The 20,762-nt window shown below is 39.1% G+C and overlaps 1 protein-coding gene across 1 annotated transcript; it reads right to left on the reverse strand.

Moving 5' to 3' along the window:
• Positions 1-3,809: 3,809 nt before the first annotated feature.
• LOC148853506 (F-box only protein 6-like) lies at positions 3,810-20,357 on the reverse strand. The gene is made up of 2 exons (XM_088941201.1): positions 19,761-20,357; positions 3,810-5,226 (listed from the first exon to the last, which is right to left on the reverse strand). The coding sequence occupies exons 1-2, from the start codon at positions 19,997-19,999 to the stop codon at positions 3,975-3,977; spliced, it is 1,491 nt and encodes a 496-aa protein (XP_088797327.1). The 5' UTR covers positions 20,000-20,357; the 3' UTR covers positions 3,810-3,974.
• Between the last annotated feature and the right edge of the window lie 405 nt (positions 20,358-20,762).

Here is a 20,762-nt window from a genome sequence, read left to right on the forward strand (position 1 = left end):
TGGGAACATTTTTTTTATAAATCAAGGTTTTTAAAACCAGACCACATAAGGGGCTGTTTTGGGGTCCAGTTCCCGGGTCAAATGGTTTGACTGTTCGATCTGAATGGACAGCCCACTGACAAAAAGAAAATTAAAAAAGTAAAAAACAGCCAAAAATTGTTTGGGTCAATGGTTTGACCAATTGGGTCAGTGGTTTGTTGATCAAATCAACAGTTTTTGGGGTAAAATGGAACTGATCACTTGATCAGTTCCTGGTTTTTCTGGTCCAAATATTTGATCCAGTTTTGAAAACACTGCCATAAATAACAACCTCTTGATGTTGGTATGAGGAGCATCCTATAAAGAGCAAACTCAGACTTTTGGAAATGAAATATAAACACATGAGAAATGCACTCTAAAGCATCTCGCCATGAATGTTAACATGTAAATATGGAAAATGTTTTGTACAGTTGTAGTAATATTTGGTTAGGGTTCTTGTGGGACTCTAAAATACGTACATGATCATACAATAATTATCATTTATAATTTTCAATGTTTGTTAAATTGTTAGGAATTTTATTTTATTTTTGATATCTTCTGAAGGGCTACATAATGGGGGGTAGCCCATCCCCAACTCAGGTATAGGCAGGATTCGATCTCAAGTCTGCTAAGACCAGTAGGATACCTTACTGACCAGCTGGTTGACACTTTGCATATTCAGGAATTTTATTGATTTGGTAGTTATAAATAATAACTATTTTATGAAATAATAAATATGTTTTTATTTTTAATATATAATTTATATGTAAAGTAAAACATATAAATCATTTAAGGTAGAAAAAATAAATTATTTTTATAATTTTAGTTCCTATTAATTTTTTGGAAATTTTTAAAATTTAAATTCTTTATTTTATTTTTCACAATTATAATTTTTAATTTTTATTAAATTTCAAAAACAATTTAAAAATAGTCAATATGCAGTTTGATTAAACTAGGGACTGATATGTTTTTGTGTTAGTGTGTATTAGATTGTATCCACTGATATCACCTGATAAAAAAGCGTATCATACCGATATGTATGACTATGACTCGTGGGATACATTATATTTAAAAAAAAATGCCAAATATCATGTTACAATGAGAGTTTTTCCTTGAAAGGAAAAACCATACACACCCAAAGCATAGCATCTAGTTGCACATTCAGGAATATCTCCTGATGAATTTAATACGTGTACAAAAGATATTTTAAATATACGGCCAGATGCTGTATTCTCAGGGTGTTCACATAATTTTTGCTTTCAGTAATCCAGGATTCTACTATGGTTGCTACTTGTGACACGTTAGTTTACCCAACAGCATTCAGCAATCGGCACCGATAGTTGCACCAAGTTGATAGGAAAGTGTGGTGATCTGGTAAATAAATTTTGAGCTATTTTTATTGTAGGGGGAATTTCTAGATCAGTATCCTGTAATTTGGCTCGACTCACATTTTGGTATCCAAATTTTAAAATGCGATAATTTAGTATTTAAACTTTTAAAATGTGACAATCTAATATTTGCCATTAACCAGTTTGTTAATCATTTATTAAGTGATATTTGAAAAGTCAAACTTACCCTTTGAATGCCATCTAATTCATTTTATCAATCATCCAAACGTTGACAAAAAACTGAACAGTCCCAAATCCTAGCCTCTTCTATTCAAAAAAGTTTGTGAAATAATCTAGAATTTGAGATTGTTCATTTTATTGTCAATGTTTGGATGGTTGATAAAGAGAATTAGATGGCATTCTTGGGGCATTTTTTACTTTTCAAATATCACTTAATGGCTAATTAATGGACTGGTTAACGATAGGTACTGAATTGTCACATTGTAAAAGTTTAGGTATTGGATTGTCATATTTTGAAAGCTCAGTTATTGAATTGTCGCATTTTAAAGTTTGGGCACCAAATTGTCACTCCAATCAAAGTACAGAATACTGGTCGTAAATTTTTCCTCTATTGTAATTACTCTTTTATCTGAGCAACCAAGCCTTGGATTGCCCTGTCGACATGACAGCCTAGGCTGTCAATCTTGGATAGCCAACTTCAATTCTAAGATGTAACCATATTTTAACAGGATGAAGTGAAAAAGAAACTAAACACTTTAAAAAGTTGGGTTAGAATTAGTTCCAAACATGCCCCTAAGCACTGAATGATTCAGGGAGAAAAATGCCCAGCGTACCAGCCAATCTAAGACCAAGAATACAACAGTCACACGTTTTAATTGCATAAAATTTGTTTAGAGATGAAATGAAGGTAGGGCACACACAGGAACGGAGCTAGGGGGAACCCAAGGGAGTCATGCCTATGGTCCAAAAATTCGTACACTCAATACATTTTTCTATGTAAGTTTCCTCTTTTCCCTCATTTCTCATCCAACGATTGGCCCCCTTCCACTAGGGGTGGCAATTTTTCACCCAACCCGCCCATTTACTTGGTGGGCTGTGTGATCAACCCATCACCCAACCCACTCATTTAAATGGGTTGAATTGGGTTGGGTTGTGGATAACCATTGGGTTAACCATTACAAACATAAGTATTAATTCTTTCACCTTTTTTTTTAATTTTCTTCATTTGAATTAAATAATTTATAATTAATGCATTAATCTTCTATTAATTATTGATTGAAATTAGTTTTGTCTTGAATCAATACACTTCACCCAACATAAATCCAAATCAATTTGACCCAAGTCCGAATCAGTTCAACGTGGTTTGACACGATCCAACATATACCGATCTGGGTCGACCCGAATCTAAAATATATCCCGAACGGGGTGGTTTGATACCGCTTGATTTGCTCGCTTTGGGTCGTCTGGTCCACTCACTCTTCACACAGGTCAACCCGACCCAGCACAACCAATACGGACTGACCCGAATCCGAAATTGATTAGGCCGAGTGGGTCCGAACCCTAACCCACCCTGCTTGCTTTGCCCAATTTGGATAATCCGGTTTGATTTGTATCCGAACAACCCGACCCGGATCTAGCATGGTCTGGTTTACTTCTCTTGACCCACTTCGAGCCAATCAGTTCAATTCCAAACCCGTGTACAAACCTGACATGAACCGACCCAAGTCAATCCACCATTGATCCAGATCTAAACGATTCAACCACTCTTAATGCGATTAGCTCAAAGACAACCCAATTAAATAATTCAAGTTGGTCTGACCAGTTTGAACCTAAGTGGTTCGTCAAATCCAAAACGAACATAATTAAATGGCTTTGTTGCTTGTGTAAAAATAACATGCATTTAATGTGATTTGAACCTTCACCACTTATATAAATAGCAATTACTATGTCACCAAGCTATGACCAACTTATTTGTTAAGAAGGTATTTTTTTTTATTTTAAGTACATAGATATAAGATTAATGGGTTTGGACGAGTTGGATTGGATTAAAATGGGTTTGGATTGAAACCAACCCATTTAATTTTATATAATTGGGTTATTAACGGGTTGGTGGGTTAAATGGATTGGGTTGAAACTCGACCCAAACCAAACCTAACCCAACCCGCCCAATTGCCACTGCTACCCTCCGCCCCTGGGCACAGAACAAGCAGGGCAAAATTCATGTTGTTGGCATCTCTGCTGCAATGTGCAATCGGCCGACGGGCCCATTAAGAAACTGTGATACAAGTGAAAAACGACGACGGCCACACCACAGAAATAATTCTTAAGGCCCAAGCCATGGAAGGAAGGGTTAGCTGAACCACGTAATTGGAAATAAGTCATCATCTGCATCCTCGTTACCTAACCTAAAGGGTAGAATGAAAATCCCAAAATACAAAAAACTTGGAGCAAGGTCAAATAATTAAATTGGCAGAGAGAGAAAGAGAGAAAGAGAGAAAGAGAGAGGCGTTGCTAATAATATCCACAATTGATGATAGGAATAATATCCACTTTGGATTTCGAACCGATGCTGCTGCAAGCTAAAGAAAGCTACATGAAAAGGCAAAATCAGGCCAAAGCAGTTGGGCACGGGTGAAACGCTGTGCCACAAGCAATCCACTGTCGCTTCCTCCCACGTGGGAGCACACAACCTGGAACTTTCCGCCACTCCCCGCTTGCGATATCATAAGTAACCAGACGATTCATCTGCCTCGACCTCAAAGACAGCATCAGCAATCCCTTGTTACCCAAGCAATTCATCCTAACGTGCTTTCCATAAAATTCCAAGCACCAGATATTTGGCATTCTGTCAACCTCCTTCCACAAGAGTGTCATCTTCTGCAGCTCCCATATGCAAACACATGTTGCTGCATTTTTTGTCAGCAACCCAACAAGCAAGATCCTACCCCTGCATTCTGCGAGGGTATGGTCTGTCAGATGGGGTGGTGCCGGAATAGGAAACTGCTTCCAAACCCCACTAGTCATATTATAGGATACAATCCCTTCTGGATCAGCACGCATGAAGTATAGCGTATCATCAATTGATACAGCCTGTGACCGGAAGTTCAGTGCCAGGGGTAGCTTGATGTTCGACGGCATGCTTCCTGGACGGGTCCAAGTGTTCTTCTCTGAATCATAGACCTCATGCTCACCATCACATCCAACCCAGAGGATTTTGTAGCCCCTGCTGGTGGAATTATTCCCATTCAGAGTCATCCCAACTGCCACACGAGACCAGACCCTGACTGATCTTGCAGGCAGCTCTTTGAATGAGCGAGTCAAAGGGTTACATACGTAGAAGTTCCTATGACCAATATCCAGAAAGCATACAAGACCACCTGCTGAAGCCACTGGGAGAATGATTATTTTTGTAGGCAGACAAGGGATGGACGGGTGGTGCCATTTCTTTGTAGAAGGATCATACATGGCTCCACTGTTGACATTTTCATGAGTTATGGTATAGAACCAGGGATGGCCTTGTGGCACCTCAGCACAATGCTGAGAGAAACTATGGGAGGTCAGCAAGGAATTCCATTTCCGGCAAACTGAACGGAAACGGAAGAATGTTGCTATGGGGAGTCTTGCAATAACAGCTTCAAACAGGTCCTCAGGGAATTCTTTCCAAATCTGCTGTTCCATTATTTCAGTTGAACCAACAGTTTCAACCAACTTTTCACGGTTACGCTCTCTTCGAGATTTCTTGGTGGGTGGTGGCTTGTAGTTTTCTACCATCTTTAGATCACTGGACTTCCCTCCCCTCATTATAAGATTGTAGTAACCATTATCCAGAGAGTTGTCATCAAGATCAAGAAAGCACCATCTGGCAAGAGAAAAGGAAACACTCAAGATATTCCTCTCTGAAAAGCCTTGCTCGAAAAGAATTATCGAAGTATATATACTAAATTTGAAAGCAAAAGGCTATAGTTGGAAAGTCCGACGAACATGAAAGAAGTAAATAAACAAAAAACATAATCATAATATGGTTGAGCTGAAATATTTATTTTAAAACTGAAACTGCACTTACCAAATTGTACCTCTCAGAAATGTATGAATTTGCATAAGAAAATACCACTTCTATAAATTCACATTAATGAATATGTTGATGTCTACCGAATCTTAAGCCGACTCAAGATACCCAAAGCACAGATTTCAATAACTATACACTCTGTTGGAAAGCAAGTATAAGAATGACACCTTGATCTTTCATTTCGAGAGTAGAGAATAGATCATAGATTGATAGAAGGCCAGATTTAAGAAAGATGGGATGATGATGGATATTCATTTGGGGGTAGCTCTCTCTGGGCTGGTATTTCTAAGATCAGTACTCTTTTCATAAACGGGGTCAATTTTAAAGTTGGAAAAGGGGATAGAATTAAGTTTTGGAAGGATTCCTGGTGTAAGGAAGGCCCTTTGGCTGATGCTTTTCCCTGGCTATTCCAAATTGCAGTGAATCACGATTCTTCAGTTGCTGATAACATTACTACCTCTAGGGGCTCCTTTACTTGGACTCCCCTATGTAGGAGGAATTTGCTAGACTGGGAAGTGGAGGAGTATGTAGGTCTGTTGGGGCATATTCAAAATCAGAGAATCGATATAAATATGGAAGATGAATGGACTCGGAAGTGGAATGCAGATGGTAGATTCACAGCTAAATCCCTTTTCCTTAAGATGTGCAGCTCAGGTCAGGAGAACTTCCCGGATGGGCAGATTTGGAACCCCACCTGTCCCTCCAAGGTTAACTTCCTGGTTCGGACAATGGTTTTGAATAAATGTTTAACTAGGATCAACTTGGAGAGAAGGGGTGTTCAGATTCCTGATCCCTCCTATGTTTTATGCGGCAGGGGTGCTGAATCTATAGATCATTTGTGCATTCACTGTCCGATTTCCTCTTCAATCCGGGGACATTTCTTCAAGAAACTAGAGGTGTGTTGGGCTATGCCTAAGTCTGTGAAGGAACTGTTTATGAGTGCAGATTGGAGGGTCTTAGCAAGAAAGGCAGGCTTGTTTGGAATACTATTCCGCAGGCTGTTCTTTGGTCCATTTGGATGGAAAGAAATAATAGAATTTTCTGTAATCAATCAAAAAGTCCAGATGAGATTGTGCAGAAAGTGGTGGGGATGATTTGCTCCCGGGTGTCAGTGAATGAGGAGTTTAAAAGTCAGAATGTTTCCCTCCTTCTTTGTACTAAATCATGGATGTTCTTGTAATATGTTTTGGGCCCAGGAAGACCTAGTTGGTCTGAGTCTTGTTGTAATTTGCTTTCTCATTGGATAAAATTACTTTACCTTTTTCCAAAAGAAAAAAAAAAATAAAGGAGCCCCGATTAGGGATTGCTCCTGGAAAGCACTTTTTGACATTTCAGTGGTGCTTGGTAATAGTAACACAGAAGTGCTCCTGTAGGATGTGCAGCCATTTTGTCTTTAGATGAAGGACAAGTAGGTATTTTTGGCTTCTCATTTCTGTAGGAAGCAGAATGCCTAAACACATGCTTAAATTAGAACCCCAAGGTTCTTCTAAATACCTATGTTTCAAGCGTAAACCCTTTTCAATCAGTGATGTATACCCCTCAGGACTTTATCTAGGTACAAAGTTACTTCTAAAGGGGACAACAAAAAATTCTCTTGTTATGGACAAGTCCCTCCATTTATATGTTCTTCCATGAATTGTTTCCTTCTTTAAAGGTTGTTGAACCTTAAAAGCAATCATAATCACAACCTGGATCAATTTAGAGAATTGGGATATCGGCCAGTAATACTGGTGCTCACATATTTTGCCTACCACAAATTCAACTGTCACATGTCAGATTCATGAAATAATGTCATTCTGTTTTTATGCACTCACTAGCACATTTGCAGTAAATTGCAAGATAGTCAAATTGCCAAGGTGTTTGGTACGATAATGTTTCAAGTTGGAAAATTAGGCTTGAATTATGGCATTTAAATTATATTAGGAATAGATGTTTTGGCATAAAACGCACTGCACAATATTGTAATATAGGGCAAACATGTAGGCACCATTAGGAGTGGCATGGGGCAAACAAAGTTGAAACAACACAAAATGCATTCCAACACATCCATTCACAGCACCCAAGACAAGATGTGTTCCCATTTCAACTCAAATCTGCTCAACCGAATACATTTGATGTCAGTCCAGGCCTCTAGTATACCTAGGAAGGAGCAAAATACCCTCTATGAGGGAGAGAGACAAATAAAAATTATTTGGGGTGGCAATGATGTCTGATTACCCAGATATCTGACACACTGACCTCTCTTAGTAGGGTCCACACCCTCTAGGAATCCAGGTCCAACACTGGACCCTGAAATTCATGGAGGTAAGTAATTTCTTTTTTACCTTTTGTTTTAATTGTCTGTGTGTAATGATGTGAATTTTAGTATTCAGTTCTAAAAGAATACTTCATATACCTGAATACCTGATCAGTAACCGGTTACCTGGTAAGTCTAAATCTGGAATACACTATCATATCCAAACCCAGATTTGATCATCATCATTATCAAACCAAGCCTTATCCCAACTATATGGAGTTCACTACATGAATCCTGTTTAACCAGTCTGTTATATTTAATGCCATATTCATTGTTAAATTATTGGCATTCAAATAATTTCTTACTACTTCTACCCGTGTCCTTTTTATCTACCCCTTGCCCTTCTAGCCCCTTCAATTTGTAACAAATCGATTCTTATATGCTGTTGATGGTCTTCTATGCACAGCAAACCATCTTAGAGTATTTTCCCTCATTTTATTACCTATTGGAGCTACTCCTAAGTTCCTATGAATGACTTCATTTCTGATCCTATCCTTTCTAGTTTTTCCACTCATCCATCTCAGCCTATGCATTTCTGCCACACTCATTTTCTGGACATATTGTTTTTTGACTGTCCAACACTCTGGTCCATACAACATAGCTGGCCTTACAACTGTTCTGTAGAATTTTCCTTTTGCCCATTCTACTATAATTCTATGAGCAACATCCTCTTCAATCTCTCCCTTGTTATGGATTGTCGAACCAAGGTACTGAAAAGGTCACTGATAGGCCCCAATTAACCTTACGTATGCCAAGAGGAAAGGTCAACAATCAGCTAGGGGGGGGGAATAATTGAACAATTAATCACTTGAGGGCAATTATAGTTGGAGGGAATAAGGAGAGTCTTGGGGCATTTATAGCTATTTCAGTTATGAAAAAAGAAGAGTTTTTGGGCATTTATAACTAGGCCAGCTGGGCATTTATAGAGGGTGTCAGTTATGCTATCAAAAGAGTATAAGAAGGGGCTTTGGGGGATAGGGGGGTATGTTTTTCTTTGAGTAAAGAATATTGTGAGTGTTAGGGAGAGCCGGCGGTCTCTCGAAGAACCGACCAACTATTAATGTTTTCTGCTGAATGAATACTAGTCTCTTTTGTTGATGTTCGAGTGTGTGAACGCTGATGTAAGTCTGTGAACTGCGTGTCAAATTTCTGGGTCATAACAGTGGTATCAGAGCTCGTCTTTCCTCGGCCATGGTGACAGTTAAGGAAGTGGCATCGCAGGTGGAGGGTTTCGAAGAACGCTTGACTTCTCTGCATTCTGAATTTCGTTTGGAGATGGATGGCTTACGCAATGAGTTTCAGCGACTCGATCCAGATAAGGTAGCTGCTGGACTTTCAAAGATCTCGTCCCTAGAGAACTCGGTACAATCTGGTGAGACGATTTGATTTGTTGCTTCAGCAACAGGCCTATTCAGCTCCTTTGTCTGCAACTGACATTGCTCCTCCTTTAGTCACATCGAGTCGTGCGGCTGACAAAGGGAAGAGTGCAGTTTTCCTGACGTCTTCTTCAATGTCAGTGTCGGAACATACTTCTGATCCACTTCCTCGGAAGTTGGAGTTGCCCATTTTTTATGGGGAAAATCCGGACGGCTGGATTTTTCGCGCAGAGCGCTATTTTGAGATTAGTGGCTTGCTTCCGGCAAAACGTCTGCGGGTGGCAGTGGTCTGTTTAGAGGGTGATGCACGGGCTTGGTATTATTGGGAGGATGGTAGGCGACCTTTTCGTGGTTGGACAGAATTCAAGGAACTCCTCCTTGAACGTTTTCAATCAACTCAGGAGGGTAATTTACAGGAATAGCTCTTCTCGTTACATCAGTCTTCTACTGTTAAGGAATATCGTCGCCAATTCAAGGTGCTCTTTGCTCCCCTATGAGACCTGTCGGTAATCAGTCCGAATAAGAGCAAGTGTTTTGGGTGATAGAAAACTCCAGTTATTGGGATGAATCAGAGTCCCGATGTAGGGATTATAATGGGCACTTGGCAGCACTGACATCAGCCAAGGAACTAAGTTTTGCTGGAAAACTCTACACTAATACAGCAAGAGGCTGCTGGGTTGGAGGAAGAGGCTTCAATTCTACAGGTGGTTTTAGTTGGAAGTGGGCCGACAATGCAACACATCGGAATGAGTCCATCTCCCCTGGGGCACCATTTCACTCCAATGGCTCCAAATCATCATGCAAAGGCATTAATCTAATCAATACCTGTACATCGGTGACTAATGGCCAGCCAACCCTTGTGGGTGAGAGATGCAACAACTCTCATGAGTTCATCTGTATGCTTGATATAGAGAACAAATGCTACCATCTGTGTCGCCACAAGGAGTATCTTATCATCCTTGCAACTGTTAGTGGGATGATCCTTTGCACAACTTTGGCTGTTGTAATTTGGTTGCTTGCATACAGGAGGAGCAAGAGGCGCAGAAGGTCTCGCAAAGCATCTAATCCATCAACATCTGCATCAGTTACCCCATCATGGAAAGTCTTCAGCAATGAGGAAATGAGGCCAATTACAAAGAATTTCAGTAAAGGTAACCGTCTTGTTGGAAATGCCAAGACTGGTGGCACATATAGTGGGCTTTTACCTGATGGAACAAGGGAAGCAGTCAAGAGATTGAAAAGGTCTAGCTTTCAAAGAAAGAAGGAATTTTATTTAGAGACTGGAAGAGTTGCAAAGCTCCATTATCCTGCTGCCGTGCGCGGTGTGCGTCCGTCCACTATGCCTGGAGTTACTGGTTGGAAGTGCTTATTCATTGGTGGGACCTGCCTGATTTTGAAGATTCTTGGGAGCCTTTTGACTTACTTCGAGACCAGTTTCCTCATTTTAAACTTGAGGACAAGGTTAGACTTTGGGCGGCGGGTAATGATAGCCCCAATTAACCTTACGTATGCCAGGAAGAGGAAAGGTCAACAATCAGCTAGGGGGGGGGGGGGGGGGATAATTGAACAATTAATCACTTGAGGGCAATTATAGTTGGAGGGAATAAGGAGAGTCTTCGGGCATTTATAGCTATTTCAGTTATGAAAAAAGAAGAGTTTTTGGGCATTTATAACTAGGCCAGTTGGGCATTTATAGAGGGTGTCAGTTATGCTATCAAAAGAGTATAAGAAGAGGCTTTGGGGGATAGGGGGGTATGTTTTTCTTTGAGTAAAGAATATTGTGAGTGTTAGGGAGAGCCGGCGGTCTCTCGAAGAACCGACCAACTATTAATGTTTTCTGCTGAATGAATACTAGTCTCTTTTGTTGATGTTCGAGTGTGTGAACGCTGATGTAAGTCTGTGAACTGTGTGTCAAATTTCTGGGTCATAACAGTCACACTAAGTTATTTATTGGTCTCCAATCCTAAATGTACTCTGATTTGCACCCATATTGTTATTAATCAGCATATCATACATTCTGTTTTAGTCCTACTTACTTTAAAAACTCTTATTTCTAAGGCATTTGTCCTTAAGATTAATTTTGTATTTAATCCTTCATTAGTTTCATCAATTAAAACGATGCCATCAGCAAACAAAACCATGGGACCTCCTTCTGTCTTATCAAACCCAGATTTGATAAGAAACAAAAAAGTGAGAATATAGCAGGTCATGATATGGGTCTGGGGATCTATATGCACCTAGCCTAGACTGTCAATCAATTTTACGAATAATGAGAAAATTGTAAGACAGTTGAGGAGTGAGATCAAATAAAGAGATGATAGCAGGTCAGGATGTTTGAGAAACTAATTGGAAAGAGTTACATGAAGCATGTGAAAGGACGAGGAGAAGGTTGTATGCAGTAACTAGGTCTTCTTGTACCCTGAAGACACATGGGCAGTTTATGAAACTCAATTGTCGAAAAGGAGACTTTTTTTTTCATGTTTTGATCTTTAGGGCTGTTTTGATCTTCTTTAGTCCTGTTAAGGCATTATTATTATTATTTTTCTTGTACATTAACTTTATATTCATTTTCCATTTCTTTTTCTTTGGGGGCAGAGAGTTGTATGTGAAGGTCATTTAAGTTTTTATTCCCTTCTAAAAATGCCACCTCCAAGCATATAAAGGGTTTTGGTTTGATGTCCATAATCCAGACCAAGACCATTATTTAGAATTGTTTTAGTACATTCCAGCCACTGTTATAGCTACCCCCTCCCTCCCCCAAAAGAAGGCTACAGTTTTGAGCAATGGAAGATTAAAACATGAAAAAAAAAAAACTACCAGCCACCGCATTTCTGCATAAGAAAACTACCTTGCACCAAAGCTGAATCTCTGTCATACAAGGACAGCTTGGAACCTATTGGAAATAATGGTACTTTAAAGCTTGAAGCTCTAGGATAGTGCAATTGACCTAAGGCATAATGAGGAATTCAGCGTTGTCTTTCATTGAAGGCATACACTAGGAAGTTTGTGAAACACCCTGAAACTATCTAATCCCTCCCATGTTGCATTTCTGCCAATGTTTTCTAACTGTGGTTGAACTGGCTGGTTGATCCAGTTGACCCATCACCTAGCAACCTGATGACCGGCCAGTTGAACCGTTGAACCATCTGACCCTGTCAGCAGGTCATGGGTCAGAAACCTATTATCTTTTTCTTTTTCCGTATCTTTAACCATTTCAATTATTAATAACAAAATTTCTCATTTCTGTAATTTTGTTCAATTTTATCTTTTTTATTATTTTTATTTATGACATCATGAGTCAAGCACTCATAATTTCACATCATGTAGCCAACCTCATATAGTTGAGATAAGGATTAGATGATGATGATGATGACATCATGATTTGACTGAGACAGTTGAACCACTGGCCTGCCACCCTGATGGAAAAGCGGCTCCATTTCCGAGTGATCTTTTAAAACACTGATTTCTGCATGAGAGAACTACCATGCAACAAAGCTGAAGCTACTGACCACTGTTCCAGTTAGGCAGGTCAGATCCTAGCAGTAGGAATATTGATCATTGAAGCTTGGAGCTCTGGGACACTGAAATTGGAGTATTGAATTAATGCATTATGAGGAACTCATCGACATCTTTGACTGCAGGTAAACCTTTTTTTTTCCAGCAAGTTCCTGAAACATCTATTGGGTTATTGGAGGAATAGTCCCTGTGTCTATGGAGTTAGCAAAATATGTATTGTTCCATTTTGTTCAGTTTCTTCTTATTTTTGTTCTTGGCTTCCAACCATCATCACCCATGTATAACTGTACAAGACACCTTCTAGAAACATTTAAAAAGATCTCCGCAACTGCATAAAAAAAACATATGTAGGCATGCTTGTTCAAGCATGTTAAAAGCAGGGAATATATCTATTAGGCTAAATTATCACTCCATCTCACACTTAAAGCTACCCACAGCTTTCAAGATTAATCAAGGCAAAAAGCCAGTTACAGGCTCAAGATATACTGGAATTCTGTATGCATTCCTGCTCTGGATTCCCAGAGAGTTAAATTCTGTACCAGACAGCCTGGCCAAAGCAGGATCTCATGGGGATTTCTCGTATAGCGATAGAGTTATGCCTATGTAATGTTTAAGTGTGTTTTAGTGTCTCCCACAGAATGCGCCCCAAAAACGCCCCACATGCACACATCAGCATGCATTGAGAACACCTCTCGTACTTGTCATTGGGAGATGTTCCCAATACATGGTTGGGATGTGCTGTGGGACGTTTTTGGGGCACATTCTGTGGGGGGCAGATTTGAACTCTCCAACATGCTGATGACACCTTGAGTTATAGCATTCTCAAACTTATGTCATAATGGTAAGCATCTAACTCATGGAACCATCAGGGTGGTATTCACCAGAATAAGTAATCTAGAAGATAAAATGATTAGGATAAATGGACAAATATATAGTTTAATAGTTTAGAGATGTGGAGATGTCTCAACTCTGAATTAAGAGCTCCACATAAGCTTTTTCTACATTTACCCTCATTTATAGGATACTATTAGACCAAATTAAACACCTACTCCAAACAATTTTTTCTCTCTCTTTTGATGGATTCCTGCTGCCAAACAATTACATACAAAGAATGTTTGTCATTCCATACTTCAAGTAGATCTGGCAGCATTTAATTTAACTATATTTCCATGCATCCAAGAAAAAAGGGCTTTTGGTAAGATGGAAAAGGAGCTAAATACATTGGGAGGTAGCATGTCCCAAAGAATCCATTACAACGATATAGTTTAGATCCATTTTTTTATTCATCATATAGTTTAGATCCTTGCTAGCTTAAGATTATTACAGTTGCATAGAACAACTCTATTGTGACAAATATTTGCTAACCAATTTGTGCCTTTGTTTGCTTCCCTGTATAAGGGGATAGAATTATATAATACCAAAGCATTGCCATAGAATAACCACAGTAGCAGGACTACAGGCTCCGCAGTCATCTTGCTAGTAAAACTTGTCTAAGGAGGACCACAGACTCTCCCTGTAGAGGTCAACCACAGATATATTTCGTTTCGTGGGTTGTAAGACAAAGTAAATAAAGTAAACTGCAGACTAGGGAGCAAGCAACTGTAAAAGCAAATATGTTCCCTGCATCACAGCCCGACACATGTCCTTATTAGAGAGACCAAGGACTCGAGCCCTTAACTACCCGAAGAATATTCTGGAATTCTCAGCCCCTAGAATGCTCTTGACCACCTAGGGAATATTCTAGAATTCTTGCCCATGCACGAAGTGAGCCCTCTCCTCGTCTATAAATAACAGGGTTCATGATGAGAAAAAGGACTTCCATTGATTCCATCATTTTGGCCTTCAAGTTAATTCTTCCTGCTCAGACTTAAGTCACTCTCTGAGCTCTCTAACCCTAGCATCACCCAGTCCTTTATTCCCTGAGATTTCCATTTCTATCTCTCTAACCCAGTCTTGTCTCTGATGCCATTATTCTTCCCAACATCCTACTCACTATCTCCAAAACTTGGACCGTCTTCACAGTGCCAAGCCTACACCTTGTATGAGAGAATATTTGACCTCCATATCCCCTTCCATTGTAATTTTGTTTGTGACAGTCCTGAAGAAGGTTGGAGATGCTCTAACAAGGCTTGCATGAGTTATTCAAGCTATCGATTACAATTCTTCAATCTCCTTGAATCCTACATTCTTGTGTCCTATTTCCCTAGACAAAATGTGAGATCTACCCAGGCTTCTGCAATTGTTATGGTCATTTTTCCTGTTGGTTTTGACTTAATTCCCAAGGGTTTGTTCTTCCCTGTTCCTTGCCATGCATCCAATGGATAAGAGACCACTTTTTAGATTGGATGCATCAAAATTTATCTTGATATCATGGGTAACTACAGCTTCCCATTCAATCAATTTCCGATTATCTTGACTCAGCTTTGAATTCTTCCTTGCTCATTTCAACATATCCAATAAAGATTCCCCAAGCTTTCTCAATAATTTGATGGAGGAGATTCTACTTTTTCAAATGATCCATAGGATACATGCAACCTTTTTTATTTTTCTCATCACTTTTCATCTTTCATTTTGATCCACCATTCGAAGATTGAGAGTTACATGTCTGCTGAACCATGAATCCATAATAGTATCCATTGATGCTCATCCATTCCTGCTTAGTAAGAAAACAATCTTCAAAAGTATGGTTTATATCTTTCACTCCTTCCTAACAAATGGGCATTCTGAATTAATATTCATACCTTTTTCTTTATGAGCAATTCATTCAACATGAACCACAGAAAGATCCTAAATTTGGGATAGCACCTAACCTTCAATATTTTTTTTAATTGCCTTCAAGGATCTATTATCAGCCATGTTATTTTTAACAACATTTGAAACACTGATTTAATAGAGAAGTGTCCCCTTGGATTTTCTCCCCACCACATCTTATCCTCACTGATTGATAGGGGAACTGGGATTCCTTTGATTTCTTTCCCAATGTCCTCAGGACCAACTAGTTTAATCTATCAGTTTTCCATGATTTGTTGGTCTAATCTATGAGATCTGAGACTCTCAAACTTAAGTCCATTCCTTAGTCCATTGGGCTTGGGGTCTTTTTAATTAGTGGGACATTGATGACCAATTGTATAAACTAAAATAGAGTGATCAAATTGCCTATGGGCTATGGCCCATCTAATTCCTTTCTTCATTATGTTCCTGTTTTTGAAGATCACCCTCCAGGCCCATGAAATTCCTCATGAAGAAAGGATTTAACTAAATACTGAAGAAACATTTGTTTAGCTACTGACAATACAAAATCAAGGATGATGTACTCAAATGGGAATAATGTGGACACCAATGGATAAAGTAGTTATCAGTATTTACTTAAATATGAATAATGACAAAACATGGACAAAGATAAAAACATTCAGCATTTTACAAACACATCATAACTATCACAAAGGAACATAAGTATGCAGCCATATACTTTACCTAAATAGGAGTTGAAAGGAATACAGACTTTCTTCTTTAAGATTCAAAAAATAAATATCCAAACCAGCACCAGCAGATGGTTTGCTTAGAAAAACAAAAAAAGTAAATGCAATGCCTTGGTAAGATAGCATATGAAATCCCTTCTACTTCTGAAATATCCACACCAAAAGATAATCAATAACCAATTTACCAGGATCTAAATAGTCCATATGGTTGATAACCATTTGCATTTTAACCACTAGTTATGTGCACTCATATGTGTTGATCAGTTGGCATAAATAAATCCCTCGTTATTTTTGGAAAGGGTGCCTTACCTCAAGCAATGATTAAACAACATAACTTTAGCTCCAAATAAAGTCCTACTTCACTCAGATCTCTTTGTCCATGGTAGATTATTGACATCCTACTAGTAGCTAAATCTGCACAGGGATCATGAACAATAGGAACCATAATATATTTCTAGACAAACATTTTGCCAAATGCGAGCCATCAGTGAACTTTCTTACTTGGACTGCAAGAATCACAAGGGTCATTACCAATGTTGGTCCCAGCTGTCCAGGGTCTTGGGAGGGATTGACTGGATACACACCTAACCTCCAGCATTATTTTGCACAAAATGCTGCTCTTAGACTTCAACCCATGTTCTTACATTTGTCATCCCAAGATTTTACCATTGCACCAAGCAATGGCCCCTTACTTGAGGAGTGGACCCAAGTAGCAAAACTAATTTCAAGTAGCTGCCATAATTTCAGCTAAGTTAACAAGGCTCAATAAAATTAAGACCAATGAGAGAAACCCTAGAAAGCACCAACAAGAATTTCAGAAGATAGGTAAACAAGAAATAAACCAGGGATCGAGCCAAGGAACGACAACAACAACAACAATACAACAGATTCAAGAAGTATTTGAAACACACACATAAGGAAACCAAGCCCTCTTGGGAGTTGAGATCACACTAGTAGACATTTCAGGTAGAAATAGAAAGGCCTGTAGAGACCAATGAGAATTATGGGAATAGAACTTGATGTTAAGGAATATTATTTCAATCGTGCAACATAAATGTATGCATCTAGAATTGAATCTTGAAGTAGGAAACAGAAACCAAAAAGATATTAATGTAGGAGTACTAGAACTGATTAAGTACAAGATAAGACATACTCAGTTGATTTGAGAAGTGGAGATTCACCATTATTGTCCACACTAAACAGAGTGGAATGGCAAAACAGGTTTCATGTAGCTTACCCCATATAGATGTGTCAAGTCTTAGTTGAGTTGAGAGATTCACCATCATCAACCAAGCTTGGTGTGACTGCTGATCAAGAAAAAAATGCTGTCTGACAAACTTAGGGTTGTTCTGACAATTCTATTCTATCAAGCTACAACTTCCACTAAAACCAGTGTTTCATGGAAACCCCACCTTTGGAGGAGACTCTCAAGGTCGACAAGTAAATTTGTGTCTAAAAAAGGTCGTTACCCAATGTTGGTCTCAGCTAACTGAGATCTTAAGGAGGGGTAGACTGGGTACAGCCCTGATCTTTGGTGTATGTTTTTTCACATGCAGACATTGCCTTGACAACCATGTAAGTATTTTCTACAAGTACATAAGAAAGTTGGCATCAACATTTTCATTAACTACACGTTGATAAGCATATTCGAAAAAATAAAAAGTCATTCAAGTATTGATGAAAAGGAGAGGAATGCCAAATTATCTGACAAAACCATTAGTTTTCATCACTTGTTATGACTTGGAAATGAAGCTTTTAATTACTACTTAGGCCTGTAGATAATCCCTTAAATCAACACCATTGATGTAATAGTTTTCTGAGTAACACTGTTTAAAATTGATAACAGAAGATTAAAATAGACAACAGCACTCTCCAAATGACTTGGAGGAGTAGGAAAGATCCTTCACGACAGTCATATACTGTCACCCCCACACTAATATTTTTTTTCTTTTTTAGGAATAGTGAGACAAGTCTATTTATGTAAATAACTGGAAAGTTTATATTATCATACATTATCAGGCAAACCAAAAGGACTATTTGCTTGGAACCCTTTCAGTGTTAGTTCCCTCCAAATGAGGCTTTACATCTAAAAGAGAAGTATTACAGGTTCTGTTTGGTTTTTTTTTTTTACCAGTAACAGAGACTTTTATGTACAGCAGCGAAAGGTTCTCCCCCCCAGTATTTAATGCTAGTATAAGCCACCTCAACCATTAACTTCAATTTACTTTACAATCCGACCCAAAACGTCGATTGTCTACACACCCCCCGTTTTGCCAATAGAATCAGCCATGATATTAGCTGATCTGTGAAACCATATGAAAGGCACATCCATGACATTCAATGACTGCTTGACTTCATGACACTTCTATACTACCAGCAGACACTTTGTTCTGTCTGACTGTCTCCTCAGATCGCAGTTATGGGTCTGGAAGTTTTCACGTTACCAACGCACGGTGAGAGGACAGGAATGTCCATGTAGGTCAAAGATGGAATTTTTCCAAGAATACGCCCAGAAAATCAGAAACAATTGAAATAATAGCTATCAAAAGTATAGCCTATGTTGTCTTGCTTACCAATTAGATATTGAATCAAAGTAAAAGAATAGCATATTTGGCTGATTACAAAATCGAACAACTTATAGAATTTTGCAAGTGCAACACGGAAAGAAAGTGTAGGCATAACTTTATTCCCGCAAAGAAAAGGAAGCAAAATTCCAAACTTTACTATATGCCAAGTTCAGATACTCTTATCAGAAATTGAGCTGAAATGCGATCAATATTCTGACTCCATACTTTCAAAACCAGAACGAAAAAAAAAAAAAAAAAAACAATGACATAAGAATCCTGTAGAATTAGAATCCCCCAGGTACTGACAACAACCAAGAAAGAAAAGTTAGAAATTAAGAAAAACAAAACATTTTAACTGTGACGCCAAATACTCAGAAGACAGACTCTCTAAAATGCTGAAAGAAAGTAAGTTTTTTTAAAATAAAATTAAAGAAGGGAAAGAAAACCCTCGATTAAGGGAAAACTCCAACATCAATATAATTATCAGGAAAGAAACGCACTATAACATGCGAGAGACGTGGTGTATAAAACTTAATTCAGGAGAAAAAATAAAGAAAATTTGAATAAGACCATCCAAGGGAAGAACTAGATGGAAATACCCATCGGCACCAGGTTAACTAGCAAAGAAACACAAGAATTCCCCAAAAACAAAACACGGACTGACTGGCTATGCGGTTTCACACCAAAAACAAGATATACAGCTAAAAAGCCAAAAGGGGGTGGAAAGGAAAAAAAATCCAACCACCTAAGAAAGAAAAATGAGGGAAAATCAGAAGGAACGAAAGAAAAGTAGAATATAGTAGACGGAGAAAGAATGAAGGAAAGGTGGCAAACAGTAGAAGGAAGAACGCAAGGGGAAGAAGAACCCGAACTACTTAATTACCAAAGAAATAAAGGAAAATGAATAAGTGTCAATTGATCACAATGCGACTAAAATGGGTAAATTCTTCATCGTCTAAGAGAATCCTTCACGGAAAACTCTCAAAATCCCAACACATGCGAGAGGGCAGATATAGAAGTTAAGAAATTAAAGAGGAGAGAGAGATTGAAAATAGATACACAGTACTGTGAGAGAGAGAGAGAGAGAGAAGACCTTTGATGCTGTTGAGTTTGATAATGGGGGCGGTGCTGCAGCTGCTGTTGGTGGTGGTGGTGGTGGTGGTGGAGATAATGAGGAGGAGAGCCGTAGAATTCCCAGAGCTCCTGAACCTGTCCAATTAGTTGCCTCAGCATGGCCAGGCCCTCCATGCCCCGGCTTCCCCGCTCCCCTCTTCTTTTGTCTGTCTTGTCTTTCTTTTCCCCTTTAACTTGTCTCTCTCCTCCTTGGCCCATTCATCTTTTACCACATCAGGCATCAGGTGGCCCCCACTGACCCCCTGTAATAATTATTAAATTGACCGATCCGAATATTGATCCTTCTACAAAAGGATATTTACGGAGATGCCATCCTAGATTTGTTTGACCCGTCCTCCCCATTTTAGAAAACAAACAGCAACAGCAAGCCGGGACTGTGGCGGGGGTGCTTCTTGTTTAGTTATTTACTGCCATCCTCGGTCCTCCCTCCTGGGCCCTGGGCCTGGCTGAATGCTGTCGACTATATTTAAAATGCTTGTCGGAGAAGAAGTTTCCCTAATCCCTCCACTTGCACTGCATCTGCAACTGAGCTTGGAATTTTGTTGAAAGAATTGTTACACCTGTCTCGACCTAATCCCTCCCTCTTATGTCTATGATGCAGATCAGATGCACGTTTCAGTCATCATCAGTAGTACAGTAGGCGAAGGCGATACTTCCATGTTCCCTCATCATTCTCATTCATATTTCATCATATCCTCGTGCCTCTAATGGGCCAAACCATTGGCCTTGGCCCAATTATATTTTGTAGCCATGATCAAACCCAAGGTGGACGTGGACCATTCATCCATCCCCCCTACTCTTGTCCAATCACAATGTCCCTCATGTTATGTTAGAAAATTTGAGCCGTTCCTAGTTCCTAATTTCCTTCCTATCTTCACATAATGCGAATCTTGCTAAGCCTAAGGCCCTAAGCTAAGACTTAAGAGCAGCAGGAGATTAGGATTTAGGCCGAGGCACGGCA

Source organism: Nelumbo lutea, chromosome 4 (assembly GCF_056320005.1).
Source record: "Nelumbo lutea isolate HS-2025 chromosome 4, American lotus-T2T, whole genome shotgun sequence".
NCBI lineage: Eukaryota > Viridiplantae > Streptophyta > Magnoliopsida > Proteales > Nelumbonaceae > Nelumbo > Nelumbo lutea.